The following is a 19533-nucleotide window of genomic DNA, read 5'->3' as shown; positions in this document are numbered from 1 at the left end:
ACGGTTTTGTTTTTGGGATTTTTATACACTTTGAAATGTGCAAAAAAATTTCACACTAAAAATAAGTAAGGCCAAATAAAAAGAAGCATAAATCATTTATGGATGCTTATTGTACTTGAAATAAATTTCAGTGTGGTTCGTGGCAAGGCTAAGAACCTATCAAAGCTTTAAACCAACCCGTTTTGGCTATAATTAGGCACATTATACTTTTAGTATTTTCCTGCTATTTTCAGTAGCGTTCAACTACGTTCATACTGAGCCAATAAATATTCAATAATATCGCCGTTCGATATCAAATCACTCTCTTGATATCGATAAACGGAAGAAGATAAATAAATAAAATTATAATTAAACAAAAGTGTTTATTTTGCTGTAAAACGCAAAGCAAACCAGGATAGCAGGCCGTGCCCACTAACTAGGCAGAGTGCGGGACCAGGATTAGTCATCGGAAAACCAACCCACCCAGTAATTAGCTGAAAGCCTTGAGTTCCCTAGGGAAGCACCTGGAAAATGGGCAACAAACAGATTAAACAACATTTGGAGACGGCGCAGAAGACTGGAATCCTGAAGATATCCCTGCAGCGCCTACAGGAGTTCCCACCGCAGCTAAAGGCCTACCCGAACGTCCTGAAAACGCTGGATCTCTCCGAGAATCGTTTCGAACGAGTACCCGATGAGCTGGGCAAGCTGACGCTGCTGAAGCACCTCAATCTCAGTGGCAACCGACTGGTGGAACTCAACGAGGTGGTCGGCGAACTGGCCAAGTTGGAAGTGCTCCTGCTGATGGACAATCTGCTGACGAAGCTGCCCAAAACGTTGGCCAACTGCACCCACCTGAAGACCGTGAACCTGAGCAACAACCAGCTGAAAGAGTTTCCCTCCATGCTGTGTGGCCTGAAGCAGCTGGATGTCCTCGATCTGTCGCGGAACAGGATCACCGAGGTGCCCTCCGAGGTGGGCGGACTGTATGTGACCGAGTTGAACCTGAACCAAAACCAAATATCCTCCCTGGCTGAGGACGTGGCCGAGTGTCCCAAGCTGAAGACCCTCAGGCTCGAAGAGAACTGCCTGCAGGCGACGGCCTTCACGCCCAGGATCCTGAAGGACTCGAAGATCTGCAACCTGGCCGTCGATGGCAATCTGTTCAACTCCAAGCAGTTCACCGATCTCGATGGCTACGATGTCTACATGGAGCGGTACACGGCGGTCAAGAAGAAGATGTTCTAATTCCGGATAGATTCCCATTACAGATAACCAGTCCTCTTTTTTTGTGTGTGTCCCAGCCCTTATTTATCAGCGTAAACTAATTTAATAGCTTAATTCAATATGCCTTCAGTGTAAATCGTTATGAATAAAACGAAAAAAGACATCTATATCAAGGGAAAGCTATTAATTCGAAGGGTAAGTGGAGAGATCTTTTAAACATATTTTTTTTGTTTAAGCTTATTTAAAGGGTTATTATTCATCAATCAAAGAATAAGAAAATGGTCTTAAGAAAATTGTAATAATTAATTTGTTTTCATTCCAATATTGTTAAAGTTTAGTTTAAATTAATAAATATGTTGCGTGGTTAGACCCTTTTCTCTTATTGCTTTTCAATACATTTTTTTATAATTAAGAAAGAAGGAATTTATTTATTAATTGTTTATTTTAAACGTATGCTTATAAGGAGTATAACTGTTTTTAAAATCGCAGAGGACAATCTTCAATAACAAATTCGTTGCAATCACTAATGGAAAAACCAGTGGATAACAAATTAAGTGTATAAAACAAGTGCCAGAAAGGATTCTCATTCCCCCATCACAGCTTTCCTCGCATCATGGGCAACAAGTGGTTGTAGAAAGACGAATTGACGGGCTCCTGGTTGATCGGATTCCTGCGTGCCTCCTCCATGAGCCGCTCGTAGACCCGGCCATCGTGGCAGCCCAGGGTGGAGCCCAAAACACGATCGTGGAAATCGAAGCCATCCACCAGGGCCACCGCATTGGGACGCAGCTTGGCCAGCAACTCCTCGTACCGACGCTCTACGAAGCGCAGCTGGCTGCCATTGATGCCACTGTTCCAGCGCAGCACGCATCCCGACTGTCGCAGGAATGTATCGAAGACGAAGAGCTCCACCAGTTGACCCGCAACCAGGGACACAGTCGGGCTAAGATCACCCTTCTTTCGAAGGCTTTCCAACTCAGCCAGAGCGTTCCGGGCGAAGAAGGCATGGGCGTGCGCAATGGCAGCCGAGGTGAGCTGCCTTCCGGCCAGATTGCTGGCCATCTCGGCACTCACCTTGCCGGATTGATGAGTCTTCTGGCTCTGCCAGGCCTGACGGACCTGCTCCAAGGCGGAAATCTCCAGCGCTCGAACACAATTGGCCGCCAGGTTCTTGCCCCAAACCAGACGGGCTGTGTCCCTCAAATAGGAGACACTGGGAGGCAGGACCTTTCGCTTCACGCTGTCTACATACTGGCGCACCAGAAATCGAGCTGTTTGCAGCAGGAGCACCGTGTACTCCCCCTCGTAGGTGTAAGCCGCGGCGGTCAGGCCATAGATGCTATCGAAGTTGGCCGAGGAGAGGAACCCGTGGCCACCGCAGCTCTTTCGCAGCAGATCCACGCCCTCGCTGGCCTCATCGGTGGCCACCGCCTTGAGGCAGCAGCTCAGAGCGTGCAACTCCGGCAGGGAGTTGCGTCCTCCCGCAGCCTCATCCTCCAGTTGCCCCAGCACCTGCTCGTAGAAGCGCCACAGCCAATCGGAGACCAGGCGGTAGGACACCCCTCGAGCGATCTGCGGCAAGATCTTCGCCTGCTGCGTGATGTGATCCAGAACCGAAACCTCTGGCTGATCCCCGTCAATCCGGCTCTGGCGACGCACTACGGAATACCTGTGGATTAGTTACAGGTATGGATATTACATAGGGATTGGAATTATGATAATAACATGTGATACAAGACGATATACTAAGTTTCTGGTAAATAACATAAAACTGAATGATACAAGGGTTCTGAAAAAGTAATATAAGTCCCTTCAAAACACCACATTAAAGGAATTTATACACTACATAAAAGATATTCTTTTAGTTGTTATCTCAATCTATAACTTCATTATTGCGATGCTAAATTTTAATACCTGTGATAATATTTCCTACAAAAAACATTATTACGAGAATATTTACCAAAGTAATGCAAAAGATAAACCAATTCTTATCGGAAGACACTTAGATAACTTAACAATCTTTCCAGGTTTCTGCAAACTGGACGTCTTTTATGGGGTTAAAGACAAAAGATCTTCAAACGACCTTAATCTTATAGAGCTTTATAGTCACCTGGTGGCGATGGTGGCCGCCTGCAGCAGTCCAAAGAGCACATCCTTCAGGGTAATAACCCGCACATAGACCATGGTTCCGTAGAGCAGCAATGGAGGTCTGCCTTGGACAAAGGTTCCGTCGGCCAGGACCTGGGCGTTCTTCATCAGCATTTGATTGCGGGGTATGCGCACGTCGTGGAGTCCCAGGAAGCCATTGTTCACACCATTTCCCCCCAGGCGAGGTCCTATATCGCCCACATCGACTCCGGTCAGCGGTTCATGACTCCTTTCATCCCGAATCCTCACCAGAAACGATTGCAGACCGTAGTGCTTGCCCTTCACATAAAGCTGGGCCAAGACAATGGCCACATTGGCGGTGTTACCCAGTCCCCCGGGCCACCATTTATATGCACTCTGAGTGGGTGTGTTCAGGACAAATTCCTGCTTCTCAGGATCGTAGTCGGCTCGGGTTTCCAGGCCCCGGACAAAGGTGCCGTGACCAAGTTCCGTTTGGGCGTAGGTTCCCAAGACGCCGTCCATGTGCCAGGATCGATTCAGCCACAGGGCTTGCTGCTCCTCGGTGCCCTGGCTCAACAGGGTGGTCATGAACATGGAGAAGTGCACGCGGAGGGGAAAGCTCTGCTGAAAGAGGCCAGTGCCTAGGGATCCGGAGAGGAGCAGCCGGAAGTCCCTCAGCATATTCACACTGAGTTGGAGCTGTGGCTGCTTTTCCCGCTGCCATTGCCGGAGTTTGGCCAAAAAGCGAGTGGATCGGGCTACAGTCAGCTCGTAGCGCTCCTTGTAGGACAGACAGCTGGGATGCACTGCTTCCGCAAAGTCGGGATCGTCGTAGAAAAGGCGATCCAGGGCACGCCGCTCCTCCAACTGAGTGGAACCACCTGCCCACCAGCGGGCAAAGTCCTCGCTGTCCAGAGTGGCCGCCGCCCGCTCTTTCTGCAGATCCGCATTCACAGACATGATCGCAATATCTCTCGATCTCAGTCGGGGCTTTGTTCTCCTCCAAGATTTGCCAACTTCTGCGCTCGAATGGCTCGACTGCACTGAGCATCGGTGGCTCCAAAAAACAATTTTGCAGCGCGAAACATAAGAGCGAGGTCACCAAAGGCGTGGTTTTGAGGGGGATCCTTTAAATATCCCTATCAGTATTGCTTAATGTAGAAAGTTCAAAAATCAGTTACGTTTATGGAACTACAAGCTTAACAAACATTATAAGAATACTGACTTTAACCAGGATACATGTTCCTTTAACAAAAATACGAATGAAGGTTTTGGTTTTGTTAAAAAAAGAAGTCGAATAGGGTATCTAAAATAATTATTCAGTTAGCGAAAAAAAAAAATGGTTACGCATATGAGGGTATATTGGAACCCCTTTGGACCGTCCTGCCTACGCCTTTGGAGGCCACCACTGCCTATCTTTCTCGCTCTGGCCCCTTGCTGCTCCAACCGATGCTGCTGCGAGGAGTCACTGAACTGAGAGCTGAGCCCCTCTGAAAGTGTCTGCACATCAGGGTGGACCTTACTCTATAAGTATTAAAACAACTAATATTTATTTATCAATTAAATATTATTTAGCAACGCAATAGAGAAACATATCAAATAGAAAAAACTAAAATGTATAAAAATCTTTATGTAACATTAATGAAGTTTACAATTGGCCGATATTTAAAATAATGACCGGAAGTTCCCGCGGAAGTGGATTTTTGTTATTGGAGTGGAGTGAATACATGTAGAATATATGGAAATCTAGACTCCTGGAAAAAGTGCATCGAAAAGCTTTCCAGGTATGATACCTTATTTTTGCTTTTGCTGTAACATGTAGAATGTAATGCTTTAAAATATTATTTTTAATTGGTTCACCCTACCGCGATAGCAGTCATTGTGCGTAATGATCTCTTATCTTCTTGATTTTTCTGGGTCATCTCAGCACCGATAATAACAAAGAAATTATATTTCATTTAATAAAATTCTTCTGATTTCTTCCTTTTATTTTATTTGGCAACAGTAAAACACATTTTTATTTTATGTTTGGTGTTTCCAGTTTTCATTTCGTTTCGGTTTTACTTAAACCATCATGTTCACGAAGTGGTAATTTATTTGTATTTGCTTGCGCGTGCACAACAATATAATTTCTATATTTGTTTGTTTCTTAGCATGTTATCAGCTCAGTGTTTGTGAATTAAAACGTAAGTGGATGGAATATTAAGATAACCCCAAACCCCCTAGGCCATTTCCAAATATAATTTTTAAACCCAAAATAAAAAACGAAAAGGAATCTACTAATCTTTTAACATTGTATTATTTAATGGCCTGTAGATAAATAAATTAAAATAAAAATTTAATCAATACGTTCATTCTTATCCATTCATTAAAATTTAAAAACATCTAAAATCTACCGAACTTTGCCAAGAAACTTTGAAACAAAAGGTTTTTATTAGAAATTAATTGATTTGTGCTGTTTTATGTACAAAAGATCGTTAAAAAAATAAAATAAATCATTTTGTGTTGAGAGCTCAATAATTCAAAATTTGGGGTGACCATTTCCTTACCGTTTGGTATATTTTGCTGTTTAGTATATTTCTACCAAAAATTAATTGGCGCGCGTTTGAAAAGCAGTTCGCTTTGGATTTTACCAAGCCGTTGATTTATTGTTTATTTAACAATTAAAATTCAAGTTTAAACTTAATTTAAAGCTTATAATTTCACTTAAGTGGACTGGGCATTTTTGTGGCGCCCAGCGCACGGTCATACTGCGCCCAGCTGATCGCCCGCCGCGTGTTTTTTTGGGATTTTCCTTATTTGGCTGTTGTTGTTTTGGGCCGCCGGTACCGCTTAGCACTCCGTCTCTCTCGCACTCGCCATGGGCAAGAACAACAAGCGCAACAAGAAAGCCAAGCAACCAAATGGACCCACTGCATCCTCAGCCGCATCCGGCGCTGGTGAGGATGTGGAGGACCAGCAGGCTGCAAGGTCATTGCCCAGTTTGAACCCGAAAAAGCGGAACCAGCTGAACAAACTGGTGGAGGAGCTCCTCGATCTGGTGGAAAAGCAGCCGGCGAATCCCAACGACGAGTGGAAGCAGTACGAGCAGCTCCAGCAGCTCCTAAAACAAATCATGATCCTGGAGGAGTCGCTCAGCCAGGCGGTCTGTCCACAAATCAGCGATTCCCCGGACGATCAAACCCGACTGGCCAAAGTCGAGGCCTTCAGTGCGTGGGCCAAGGAAGGAGGCGTCCACAGCGAGGGTCTGGAGATAGCCATCTTTCCGGGCTACCAGCTGGGTCTGCGCGCCACCCGGCAACTGGAGAAGGAGGAGCTGGTGCTCAGTGTGCCCCGGAAACTGATCTTCTCTGAGGAAAGTGACTCCGATTGCCGGCTGTTCGGCAACATGCCACAGGCCACCCATCTGAACCTGGCCTACGATCTGGTCATCGAGAAGATCCGCGGCGAGTTCAGCGAGTGGCGACCCTACATCGATGTCCTGCCCGCCAAATACAACACCGTGCTGTACTTCAGCACCAAGCAGATGGAGCGCCTCCGGGGCACCGCCGCCTGCTCCCTGGCGCTGCGCCAGTGCCGCGTGATCGCCAAGCAGTTCGGCTTCCTCTACCGGTACGCCCACATCCTCACCGAGACGAGCTCCGGCAACAGGAGCCTTCCCGGGGACAGGGGCCTCTTCTTCGCGCAGCACGGACTCTGCTACAAGCTCTACAGGTGAGTTATGGGGAGAAAATACCGGTATATAGTTAATTTTCCCTATGGATTGATTGATGCATAGATATAGAACTGTAAGGGGAAGATCCCCTCAAGACCTATTCCTTATCGCTTATATCTTGTGATGATATATGGAATTGGTAATTTTATAGCACAAAGATTCCTGAAGTACGGGTTCTCTTATAAGTATTTCCATATTGGTAGAGGGAAGTACCCTGCTTTCAGGCCTAACCGGTGTAAGATGATAAGAAATTAAATTGAAATTCCTAAACATTTAAGAACCTTAAAAAGGAACCAGAAATGTGGCATTAGGCCAATTTTTTCTTGTTAAAAATTTGTTTGGTTTCCAATGTCCTAATATTATATTGCTTGATGATCTCTAAGTATTCTCAGAAATTGATTTCCGAATTTCTTTAGGTAAAGTAGGAATTCCAACTTAAAATCCTGCTGATGTATTTGTTTCACTTAAGTATGTTTTTTTTTAGAACTTTTGTTTGTAGAACCGCCTTTAAATTAACCAGTTGTCCCATTGGCCATTAATTACATGTACATTTTTACAGCTGGCGCTGTTTGTTTTTAATTGAGGGTACATATGGCCAGATTGCCCGACCATTGTTGACCTTCCCGTCTTTCACTGCGATCGCATTGTTGTGCCGAAGATCTATTTACGGACCCGCTTCCACTTTGGACGGGTCATGGTGCACTGGGGATGCTTCGGGATCTGGTTCCCCACTCGCTTCTGTATTTATAGTGCTGCGGTTGCGACACCGAACCACGGCAGTAGTCCAAAAACCCATCGAGTGACTCATTCAAGTGCTTTCGAAATGTTTGAAATCTTTGCCACAATTCGTTCTACATTTTATTTCTCAAAAAAATCAAATTGAAACTTATTTACATACATATTTGAGCGTGCTTAAATGTATAATTATATTTATATATATATATATATACTGTCGCCAGATGTTCTACTGCCTAGTGAAGGGGGCGGGATTGGTATCAAAATCGAATCAAATTAAAACAAAAATAAAGTGGCTGCTCTACAAAATAAATACAAGTATTTCTTCTAATTTCCCTCTTGCTTTTTGCAGTGCATTTGAACATTTAAACTATTAGTGTTGTCGTTGTTTTTGTTGGTGTTGTTGTGATAATGACCACGCCCATCTAGCGCCCATCTATGCTTTGCCTTGATCTAATTTCAATTAAATTTTGGTATTTTAGTCAGTGCCAGAAAGAAATTTGCTTGATTAAATTGTATCGAACACAGTTTTCCTCGTTTTTTTTCGTTTTTCTCTCGTTAATATTTATTGTCCTCATAAATGGTTTTTCTTTTCTCTCTCGAATTTCAATATTTATTCGATTTGGGCTTTTTGGAATTATGTGTTAGTCTGAACACAACTGTACTTTTTGGCTAAGATCCTGTTCCTTTGCTCAATGTTTAAATTACCTTTCGTTTTTATCTCGTGCTTAAGAAACCCATTTGAATGCCGTGTCCTATGATTTAGTTGAAAGAGTCGCTTTAGTTGATGGTTTATACTTTTAAATTAGATCTAGATAGTTGGAAATTATAGTTGCCGAGCTTATAGACTAGCAACAGTGCGCGGCATAAACGTACAGTGGATTGGACTTTATAATTTTGGCTTAAAAAATTTAGAATTTCAATATAAATTAGAAAAATAAAAATATATACGATTTTGGTCATTTTATGAAAGTGCTTTTTTATAGATTCCAATAAAGTATTTTCAATAAAAGCAATATATTTTAAATGTAAAAACAAACCCCTCCTTTACAAACCGCCTTATGGCCATGCCACGCACTGTCTGAATGTGTTTTCTAGGTTTATTTTTGTTAGTTTTACTTTCTCTCACAGAATGTTCCTCTAATCGAGCTCAAAAAAAATTCCACCTCCTATCTGCTTAAACTAACTAATCGACTAACTTTTGCTCCTTCGCGTTGAGTGTGTTTTTGTTTTGGGGGCTTTGTGTGTGTGGGTGTGTGTGTCTCTCGTGTACATTTATATAAAACTTGGCCTAAACAACGGTCTATTGTTACTAGAGGAGCCTATTGCCTAATGCCTAATTGTCGAAGGATTTGCGCAGCGTGTCAAACAGATATTCCTGCACCTCCGGCGAGTTGGGATCCATTGTGTTCAGTTTCTGATGGGCACTCCTCAACGAAATGGCCAGACCACGCCCACCCACACCCTGCTCCGGAGGGGGAGTTCCTGGGGGCGCCCCCGTTCCAGTGATGCTGGTGTTCGTCGTGCCGTTGGTGGTCAGCGAGGTGGCGGTGCTCAGGGTGGCGGATCCATCGCGAGCAAAGAGCAGGGAACTCTGCCGTTGCAGCTGATGGACGGGCGTACAACAGGCCACCGATGTGGAGATGCTGGCAATGCCCGCTCCCGAACCCGAACCGGATCCCGATCCCGAACCGGATCCCACGACCAGCTCCTCCATGTGCTGGCGCATCGAGGGACGCCGCGATGGCTGCACCATCTGGGGCAGCTTGCTCTTCATCGCATTGTAGGTGCGCAGGTAGCTGCTCTTTCGCCGCCGCTGCTGCTTCCATCGGCAGACCACGAAGATGACCAGGAAGGTGGCCAGGGCGGTGACCACAATCGCCGTGCTGGCCACAATGGCCGACTTAATACCGGATGGCATGCTGGCGTACAGGCTGCTCAGATGCTGTTGCGAAACCGCCGATGTGGCCGCCGCTGCCGCCGGACTGCGATGGAAGCCGGGACCGGAGAGCTCCAGGTCCAGGAGATCGTGTGCCCGCGCCACCTCGTTTTCGATCTCATCGATCACATCGTTGTTCGGCGGCAGCCGGCTGTTGTCCACCATCGAGGAGGAGGAGGAGGCGGAGGAGTTGCTGCCTCCATAAGGACTCACGCTCAAATCGATGTCGATGCTGGTGGGCTCAGACTCCGGACTGGAGTCCGCCTCCTGGGAGCTCCCGTCGAGCAGCAGTCGTGGCGGGGGCAGGAAGTAGGGATTTCGCTCCTCGGTGGCTGTGGCCAAAGAGGCCAGCGCCAGGGTCTTCCACGAGGGGAAGAAGCCCAGCGACTTCTCGCCCCGCGCGTTGATGGCTATGGTTCCTGTGCCCGCTCCAATAGTGGCCGATGAGGAGGAGGTCTGTGCGTAGGCAGGACCTGAAAGGAAAGCATTTGAAGGACAGAATGGCAGAGAGTACGAGATGGAGGCAGTAGAGTGGGCGGAAAACGGGGGAATTTCCGAAATAATTTCCAAAAAGTTAGGATTTTGTTGGGCAGCTGGCAGGCGTATTTCTTAAGGGCTATTTTAAACCATTTAACCATTTAACCATTTTAAATCTATTTTATTGAATATATTTATATAATCTTGTGGAAACTATTCCATGATATTGTATTTTATTGAAAAGGGACTTAGGCAAAATACCATGTGTCGAGCTAATTGATTTGTAGACCTTAGTATCTGGTGTTTTTTTTTATATGCTGTAGCCCGCGAAGGAGCAAATCTCGCGAACTCATCCTGACCTTTCACCCCTCGTCCTGCCACTGCCCCCGCCCCCGAACCCGCCCCTCCCCTCCGCCCACCGCTGGCGTTGCTTGCGCAGCCTCAAAGCCGTAATACCTCGACTTCCCACCGGTTTGACCTCGTCGTTCGGCTCGATGTCGATAATGGAGGTAAAGTAGCTGGAGCCCTGCGAGTCCGTCTTGATTTCGTCGGGCTTGACGCTCTTCAGGTCCATCAGGTTGAAGTGCGGGAAGTTCTCGAAGGCCGTGACGATGTCCATGTTGTCCTGCAGCAGGACCTTTTGGCCGGGATACAGCCGGGAGTGCTCGTCGCCGCCGCTCACGATGGTGGACAGGTGCAGCTGGCTGGAGCCGCGCTTCCGGTGCTCGATCAGCTCCTCCAGGGTCATGTTGCGCTGCTCCAGGACCTTGAACAGTCGGTTGCCCGACCGCCGATCCTCGATGAGTTCCAGCAGATCGGTGCGATCGTCCACATCGTCGATGATGTTCAACTGGGGTGGTTTGCCCGCCGATAAACTGGGTGGTGGTGGTGGTGGTGGTGGTGCATAGGAGGAGGGCGGTTCGAAGGAGGGAGAGGGTGGTGGTGCTGCAGGAGTGGGTGGTGACCTGGCCGGTGGTGAGGGAGCGGGAACGGGAGCAAGTGCAGGTGGTGCCGGCACTCGGGTGTGGTGCGTGTTACTCTCTACTTCGTCGAAGAAATTCTCCAGCTCGTCCTCCCCGTAATTCAGTTCATCGCTGCTCTTGCCCGAGGGTGTTGCCGACGTAGTCGAACTGGGTTCACCCAGCTCCACTTCCTCAGCACTCTCGCCAATGTTGCCCCCTATGAAGTTGTCCTTCAAACGCTTCGGGTTCTCCTTGATGCTGGAGTTCCTCAAACGATAACGGGGATTACCGGGTGGCAGGGAGGATGGAGGTGGTGGTTCTGGTGCCTCGGTGGGGGCACTGCCCTCTCCCGAATCTGCTTCACTGGAATCGGGCTGCTCTTCGGGCTCTTCCGGCTCCTGATCCTGCTCATCATGCCTGGGCCTCTCCTCCGCCTGCTCCGCGTCTCTTTCTCTCTCCTCTGAGTTTTCCCGCTCCTCCTCCTCCTGGCTCTCCTCCAGGTTGCTTACCACCGTGGTGGTGGAGTAGGCCGTGCTGGTCTCCACCTCCTGAGTGGTGGTCACTGCCGCTGCGGTGGTGGTGGTGCTAGTGGTGCTAGTTACCGCCTTAAACAGTCCCGGTGGCTTTAGGGTGGACCGCAAGTGCTGTCGCTTCTTGTAGAGTGGCACGCGGGTGGTGCTGCTGGAGCCGCCACCTTCAGTGGTGCTGGTGGCCATGGTGGTGCTACTATGACCGTTGATTCCACCCAGGATGCGTCTTGTGGTGCTGCTCTCCCGCGAAGAGCTGCCAAAGAGCTTCAAGCGCTGAAGGGCGGTGGGGTATTTGGCCTTGTTTTTCTGGCCCACCAAGGAATCGTCCTCATCGCTATTCCCGGAGGTGGTGCTAGTGGTGGTATAGGCAGCCGGCAGTCGGCGTACTCCCTGCTTATTCTGTTGGCCGGGTGACTTCTTCGGGGAATCCCCTCGAGCGCCGCCGGAGGAGTAAGTGGAGACTGGCGAAGGTGCCACCGCTGTGGTCTGCAGGGCCAGCAGAGCATTCTGTTTTCCCTTGAGTAGATCGTCCAGCGAGAGGTTCTTCTGCTGCAGGATTTCACTGAGACTCAGGCCACCGGAATTCTTCAGGATATTCTTGAGATCCACGGACGTCTTGGTCGCAACTGCTCCACCTGCCTCGGCCAAAGGTTCCTTCTTGGCCTGCCCGTAGGGACGACGATAGGCCTTGCTGGGATTACTGCCCTGCGGACTGGCATCCGTGGGCTCCACCCGCTGGCGCTGCTTCTCCCGCTCGCGATCCCTTTCGAGGGCCGCCATGGGCTCCCTGACCAACGGTTGATTCCTTCTCCGCAGGGCATCGGCATCATCCTCCACATGACCGCGCCAATAGGCGGCGGTGGGATCTGGACCGGAATCCTCCTCCGTAGCGCCCATCGTGGCCAACGGAAGTTGGGGACGTCGTTTCCGCTTCCGGGTGGCCAACTGAGCGGTGCGTCGGCGGTTGGAGGAGCCACCACTTCCATTTCCATTGCCATTGGCATCGCCGGAGCCCTTGGAATCCTCCACAATCAGTGAAACACCCGTCTGCAAGAGCTGCAAATAAGAAGAAGTGGTTGTTTAGGGATAACATTTTCCAAATCTATATTTAATATGAGAGAAAAGGTATTGAGAAATGTGATGGCAACCAACAAGTATTATTAATATATAAAATATGTTTTCCAACAGGAGTGTAAAAATCAGGGAACATGTATATTTTGAACAGATTTTATCCATTTAAATAAATGGTGCTATAGGCTTACTTAAGACTTATTAGGAAAAATATGTATACAACATAAGCTTCAGTTATTGAAATAATATGTATTGAAACCAGATAATTTCCATTTACACATAATAATAATAAGGTTACCTTACACTTATTTAAAAACATTCTATACATTTCAAAAATTTAATAATATGTACAGTCTTCTTTTACCAAATTAAAATTAATTTCTCGCAGTGCATTAAATGACTTTTCTATGTTTTTGCACATACGAGTGGGTGTGATGAATGAACGCAAACCATTTGATTGATGGAATCTATAAGTATTTGGCTCGCTCTTTATTGACTTTCCACCATTATCAGTTGCCTGAAAAGTCAGGAGAACCCCCACGCATATTTTGGCTTATTGACATCTAATCAAAAGTCTGTTGTTTATTGAGGGAAAGCCATCTGCTGCACTCCATAACCATTTCCCAAAGAATATGGGTCTGAAAAAAGTCGTCAACATTATGGCCAAGGTTTTATGTTATTGATATTGAAGTCTGTCTGTCTTTTAATGCTTTCTGACTTCGCTAATATTTAATGGTGATCTCTTTACTATGCTTCTCGTTTAGGGTCGTATACTTAACAATTTCGTTTAGAGGATAAGTAAAATATTTTCATTAAATATTTACGTAATAAATATTTGTAAATCAGGTGGAAGCCGTTCATGCATGTAATTACATACCCTGTCGTCCTAATTGTAATAACTTGGCCCATAATTATAAAATCGCCTGCAGAAATAAGGACCTTTATCCGTTGGGAGGAGGGTGAAAGGTCCTTTTGTGCTTATGTAATTAATTTTCAATTTTCGGCTGGCAACAGAACCGGAAGGAAGCCGAGATAAAGATGCATACAAGATTGATTGTGAACAGCCGGAATGCATAAATGCAGGCCCTGAATAATACATGTATTTGTGTGCATGGGATGTTTGCCTTTGATTAACTGGCTTCCTCGTCATCTAATCAGGCTAATGCATTATGGCATCCTTTTGCGGTTTCACATTTTCAAGCCCTTCGATTGGCCAGACAGGCGGACTGACAGACAGACAGATGCCGAAATAATTAACCCAAAAGCCAGGAGACTAACTATTTGATGGAAAACAACCTGCACGGCAGCAACTCATTAAAATGCCAAGGAAAATACACGAAATCCTGCTAACAAAAGCAGGCAAACAATGCGAAAATAATGGAGAACAGGGGGGCAATCGTTGCATAAGCCCCGGAAAATCGAATCGAATGGAATCGAGAATGCAGCCCCGACCATTACACGCATTTCTCTCACGTCATTTGCTGTGACATCTCTTTCGAGTCAGCTTTCCCTGCCTTTTTTTTTGCTGTTCCAACTGCTCCATTTTCAATTTGTTCTAAGTTTCTGGCTTTTCCGGAAAAAAGGAGAAGGGAGAAAGGAGAAATGACTGCAGGAGTATGCATGCATAATGAAGACAGACGAAGGCCGGGAAATAAAGAGACCTCACGTTGGCAATCGGATTGTATCCTAAGAGTCTCAACTTGTCCGGCGAACAAACAAACCAAAGCCATAGAAACCATTTGCTACGAATCACACATCAGCATTTTGCAGATAGGTGGATTATCCAGGAAATTAGGTACTGGAATCGGGAGTATTAAAAGATGAGTTTCACACAGATCCCAATTACAAAAAAAAAGTATTTACCCCCGAGCAGGTTGCACTCTGCATTTTGCATTTTGCATTTGCAATTGAAGTCCCGACCGGACAAAGGCATGCTTTTGAGACACAGTATTTTTGATACGTAATGACAGGGCAAAGTTCGAAGCGGAAGCCACAAAAGACGTCGGCAATTCGAGTCACTTGAAAATGTCAGTTCGGGGAGTTTATTAAATCCGGATGGCTGTCGGTTGCCTGGCTGGCTGACTCACTTCCCTTTGTAAATGACAGGTGAGAAGCGCACCTGGTTCCCCTGAAACCTGGCATCCCTCATCCTCGGTTGTCAACGGCAGACGACTTTGTCAATGGCAAAAATGGCAAAAAAACCTTGCAGTTCTTGTGTGACCATCAAGCCAGTCGATTTTCATAGATAAATGTCAAGTTGGGTTACAGTTGGCCATACAAAAAAGATTTGGCTATTGCATGATCCCAAAAATCTGTCTGTTTTTCGAACAACCTACATAAACCAATTCTCTTTTCCTACTAAATGTCACGCAAAGTCATAAACTTGTTATCGATAAAAAAGTACTGGCCAGAAAAGTACAGTTGCTTTTGCCTGAAAATGCATAAAGTCAGCAAAGGAGAAGTTCGCCGTACTTAAAAACTTAACACCGCATTCAAGTTCAGTTATCCGATTAACTGTAGTGGGGGAAAAGCAGAGGAAGTAGGGAAAGTGGCAGACTCTTGAACGCTGATTAACTTTTGCCCAGGTACAGTCGGCACAAAAGGGCTGCACTCGCTTGGGCCTTTCCAACACTGGCAATGCCACCTGATAACTTATTACTTTTAATAAAAATACCCCGCCCCTTCTGCGGCAAAAGCAGGCACAGGAAAGACATAACAGCCAATACAAAGGCTTCCGGAAAAAGTTGAGAACTTCTCTGCTCCTTTTCACTGCTGCCCAGCATTAAATACGGCCAAGAGAAAAAAAGGTTGAAAACTTACTGCAATGGCTGTTCTTCCTCTTGTCCATGGTGATTTCTAACAAAGTGAGTGGCGACTACCCCCATCCCCCATCCCCCATCCCCCACCCCAAACCACTTCAAACAAGTTGCTGCTTTTCATAATTAAATTGAAAAATTTATGCACAATTAAATGAAAAACTTTTCTTTGTGGTTGCACCAGCAGAAGCCGCAGCAAAGCGAAGAAAAAAGAAGCCAAAAATAGCCGAAAATGGGGGAAAATTAGAGGAGCGGAATATAGTCGACCGAAAGGGAGTACCCTTTGGTGCCGAAAAAAATATCTTTTTTTTTATTAAATCAATGGTTTCAATGGGGTCTATTGCAGAAAAATATAAATCATATTATTTGAGCAAAATATTTTGTGGCCTAAAACTGAAATATGTATATTAAAAGCCCCACTAATAAAGTAAATTTTAGTTGCGAAGATAAAGTATTTTAAATTTACATTATTAATAACCCGAATGACTTTGATAATAATATGCATTAATTGAAAAAACTAGTAACATATCTGTAACTCCTGTCTTTCAGATGGGCCGTTTCCACGGTTATGACCCGCCAAAATCTTGTGCCCAGCGAAAAGCAGGAATCGGGAGACAGTCCCAAGTTCATCTCGGCCCTGATTCCCTACTGGGACATGGCGAACCACAGGCCGGGCAAGATCACATCCTTCTACGGCGCCGTTTCCAGGCAATTGGAGTGCACCGCCCAGGAAGCCTGTGCCGCCGGTGAACAGTTCTTCATCTACTACGGGGATCGGTCGAATACCGATCTTTTAGTGCACAACGGGTGAGCATACCTTATAGATACTATTATTTTAGAAACATCTATTACATTTATTATATTTATTTCCGTGAATATTAAGTTAAAACCAATAGTCTAATATTTTTTTTCCTTCGATAGCTTTGTGGACGTGAACAACCCCAAGGATTACGTGAATATTCGCGTGGGTTTGAGTCCTACGGACGCTCTGGCCGCCAAGAGGGCCAGCATTCTGGACAAGCTGAACATCCGGCATACGGCGGAGCTGCGGGTGCTGCCGGCACCGGAATTCATCTCCAAGGAGCTGCTGGCCTTCGTTCGGGTGTTCAAGATGAGCGCCGAGCAGCTGGATCACTGGTGCAGCGACTTGGAGCGGGCCGGTGACCTGCTGCACATCGACTGCGCCTTGGAGACGGATCACGAGACGCGCACCTGGCAGTTCCTGGAGGACAGGTTGAAACTGCTGCTGGCCGTTCTTGATAAGGAGTTGCGGGAGGCCGACGAGGTGAAGGAGCTGTCTGAGCTGGAACTCAAGGACGGGGGCAAGCCGGGCCAGGAGATCGAGCTCATGTTGCTGCTGTACCGCCGGTTGGAGAGGAGCATCCTCGCTGGAGCTCTGCAATACGCCCGGGAGCATCGCAAGGTCTAGGGAGTAGGGCATCGCCCACCTTGGGGCCCATCACCCACACAATTCGAGTGGCCATCGAAAAGCGACATCAATAACTCAGTCTAGCATTAGCAATTAGCTATCATTTTTTTTTTCTCTACCATTACTTAACTTATTTTAACCGAAAGTTGTAGTCGAGTGTTTCTGAAGTTGGATACCAAATTAATTTATAATTCTACAACAACCGACTGTTGTACATCGAGTTAGGGAGTATTCTCCTCGAATTTATACTCGTCTTCGTCAAGTGTTGTCTGCGCATTCTAGTTTATAGCGTTTAATTGTTTTATGTTTGTTTATTTTTTATTTTTAATAATAACAGTTTTAGTATTTTGAAATTAAACATGAAGTCAAACACAGCACAAGGTGAACTTTCAATGGTTATATAAAACCTTTTTGTGCTGACATGAAGAAGACCTTTTTTAGTTTCAGTTTCATCTTTTCAAGTTATGAGTCCAAGGGAGAAAGGTGGGTTGAAATTCCACTTGGATTCATTTAATTGCCAATAACTAATTGACTTGCCAGACGTCCAGCTGTGACAGCCTCAAAAACCAATCAATTTGCAAAACCAATCCCCCACACACCCCGGACAATCACGCACACTCAAACTGCCATGTGTGTGGATATGTATGTTCTGGCGGATGCCTCCTGGCGCTGTCTGTGGATGTAAAGTATTTGATTGCGCCCAAAGTGCGCATGTGAGTGTGGGTGTTTGGGGGTCAGAGGTCAGCTTTAGTGGGCGCAGCGTGAGGCGCGACTCACGAGCGGAAACGGAAATCAAATTGTACATTTCAGTTGGACAATGTCGGAATGGGTAATCTAAAGAAATATAAAAATGTAAAGAAGGAATTTTAGAGAGCAAAATACTATCTGACATCTTAGAAGGACAATTTTTGGGTTATCTTTCTGTATACCCAAGTTTTTGGGAAATTCGGAAAGGGAAAATTTCATAAAAATTACAAAGAATATACCCAAACGAAAGATATCCAAAAATTAAAATTTTAAATTCTAATAAAGATGGGAAATACTTATTTTTCGCCGATTAAGCAACGTATTTTGTTATTAGAACTGGTAAATGGCGAGGCCAAACAGATTTCTGGCTGATCACGCAGTCATCTCCGAATCGAGATTGAGCCGTATTATGGGGATTGGCGATTGGCGACTGACGCCCCCGCTGAAACATCGGGAACGACAACAATGCACTCCAAATTGCAACTCCTAGTGGTGTTAATTATGGACCCAATGCCGATGGAACCCCCAATGACGGCTGCCGATGGCGATGATTACGGGGGGCTGCGCTGCGAGTTGTTGTTGCTCTGCCAAAGGCATATACTCGGGGTGGAAATTGGGGGAACTATGGACGCGACAGTAGGGCGGCGGAATAGGAGAAACGGGGGCGTGTGTCGCCAAATTGCACTGGCAAACACTTTGGAAGATGTCATTAAAATGGCTCGACTACCCCACAAAAGCCCCCATTCCCCCCCCATCCACTCACCATTGACATTTGATTTGACACTCGAATAGCTATTTTCCGTATTCACATTTCGCGCCACGCCTCCTTCTGCCGACCGACCGCCCTTTTCGCCATCCAAACTTCCCACACAGTTGGCACTCAATTTTCACGCTCGTTGGAAAAGTGATTGCAAAAGGGGGCGGGGCGGGGGCGAAGCAAAACGTTGTTTGGCCAGTTGATTGAAATATTTGAAATATTCGAATGAGACGACACCGGAAACTGGGTCGCATCGATGCCATTTATCGTTATCGATTCGCGGCGCCTTTCTGAGCCATTCGCCCCTCTCCATTTCCGTCCGGCGCTTTTGCTAATTGCTTTGCAACAATTTTGTTTAGCCGGCCAAGCAATTAGCAAATGACAAATGCCCCAGCCTCCGAAAGCCCCCTACCCTCTATTAAGCTCCCCGCCGCAAAACAATCCCCCCCTTTCGGCCAACCACAATGCAAACTTAAGCTGCTTAAAATGTATGCAACATGGGTCATAAAAATGATGCCAAACCTCCCGGACAAAAAGCGAACCGAATTGTTTACGTTGCGTGTGCCAACACATAAAATAAAGGGTGATTTTTTTTTAATAAGTGAAAAGTAAATGGGAATTCCAGTATATTTTAACTCTTATTATTTTTCCCATTTGAAATAATTTAAATTTTTCTTAAAATACAAAGAAAGAATGTAGATATCCATATATTTTATATTATTTTGTAAAGTTGTGAATCCAAATATTCTAGATCAGGGGTCTGCACACAATAAAATGGCATTGTGTCTTTAATTTGAGTGAGACCGCCGTTCCACACTGTTTGTGTGGCGGCAGCAACTGAGCAGAACTGATCCCTACCGATCGCTGTTCTAGATTAAAACATTATGATGTAAAAATAGGGCACTTTTATTGGGATTGCTGGGATTGAAATCATTTAAAATTTTTAGATATTTATAATATCATATTTATTATTCATTTTATATGTACCCTGTTCTTGAATAAATAAATTGCTGAGTGTGGCTTTATCTGCCGTATGTCCG

At 45.9% G+C, this 19533-nt stretch overlaps 4 protein-coding genes across 4 annotated transcripts in view; 2 read left to right on the top strand and 2 right to left on the bottom strand.

The window, feature by feature from the left end:
* Nucleotides 1–282: 282 nt before the first annotated feature.
* LOC108016988 (leucine-rich repeat-containing protein 57) lies at nucleotides 283–1373 on the top strand. Its single transcript, XM_017083936.4, has one exon. The coding sequence runs from the start codon at nucleotides 511–513 to the stop codon at nucleotides 1225–1227; it is 717 nt and encodes a 238-aa protein (XP_016939425.1). The 5' UTR covers nucleotides 283–510; the 3' UTR covers nucleotides 1228–1373.
* A 256-nt stretch (nucleotides 1374–1629) lies between these two features.
* Nucleotides 1630–4374, bottom strand: LOC108016987 (acyl-coenzyme A oxidase 1). Its single transcript, XM_017083934.4, has 2 exons — nucleotides 3317–4374; nucleotides 1630–2875 (listed from the first exon to the last, which is right to left on the bottom strand). Exons 1-2 carry the CDS (start codon nucleotides 4273–4275, stop codon nucleotides 1801–1803), a joined length of 2034 nt encoding a protein of 677 aa, XP_016939423.2. The 5' UTR covers nucleotides 4276–4374; the 3' UTR covers nucleotides 1630–1800.
* A 1691-nt stretch (nucleotides 4375–6065) lies between these two features.
* Nucleotides 6066–17369, top strand: Setd3 (SET domain containing 3). Its single transcript, XM_017083811.4, has 3 exons — nucleotides 6066–7029; nucleotides 16110–16367; nucleotides 16482–17369. Exons 1-3 carry the CDS (start codon nucleotides 6176–6178, stop codon nucleotides 16987–16989), a joined length of 1620 nt encoding a protein of 539 aa, XP_016939300.2. The 5' UTR covers nucleotides 6066–6175; the 3' UTR covers nucleotides 16990–17369.
* LOC108016898 (uncharacterized) overlaps nucleotides 7855–19533 on the bottom strand; it is a 76561-nt gene continuing 64882 nt past the window's right edge. The window contains exons 3-4 of the mRNA XM_017083810.4: nucleotides 10638–12729; nucleotides 7855–10177 (exon numbers count right to left, since the gene is read on the bottom strand). Coding sequence (XP_016939299.2) covers nucleotides 9102–10177; nucleotides 10638–12729 — 3168 coding nt within the window. The 3' untranslated portion in view covers nucleotides 7855–9101. The remainder of the gene's footprint in view (nucleotides 10178–10637; nucleotides 12730–19533) is intronic.

Source organism: Drosophila suzukii, chromosome X (assembly GCF_043229965.1).
Source record: "Drosophila suzukii chromosome X, CBGP_Dsuzu_IsoJpt1.0, whole genome shotgun sequence".
Classification (NCBI taxonomy): domain Eukaryota; kingdom Metazoa; phylum Arthropoda; class Insecta; order Diptera; family Drosophilidae; genus Drosophila; species Drosophila suzukii.
This window is presented reverse-complemented; position numbering and strand designations above follow the sequence as displayed.

Bases quoted from the DNA above. Each gene is read 5' to 3' on its own strand.
- LOC108016988 (XM_017083936.4), top strand. From the start codon at position 511: ATGGGCAACAAACAGATTAAACAACATTTGGAGACGGCGCAGAAGACT.
- LOC108016987 (XM_017083934.4), bottom strand. From the start codon at position 4,275: ATGTCTGTGAATGCGGATCTGCAGAAAGAGCGGGCGGCGGCCACTCTG. The intron at 2,876-3,316 runs GTGACTATAAAG...ACTAATCCACAG, and splicing joins GCGGCCACCATCGCCACCAG to GTATTCCGTAGTGCGTCGCC.
- Setd3 (XM_017083811.4), top strand. From the start codon at position 6,176: ATGGGCAAGAACAACAAGCGCAACAAGAAAGCCAAGCAACCAAATGGA. The intron at 7,030-16,109 runs GTGAGTTATGGG...CCTGTCTTTCAG, and splicing joins CTCTGCTACAAGCTCTACAG to ATGGGCCGTTTCCACGGTTA. The intron at 16,368-16,481 runs GTGAGCATACCT...TTCCTTCGATAG, and splicing joins GATCTTTTAGTGCACAACGG to CTTTGTGGACGTGAACAACC.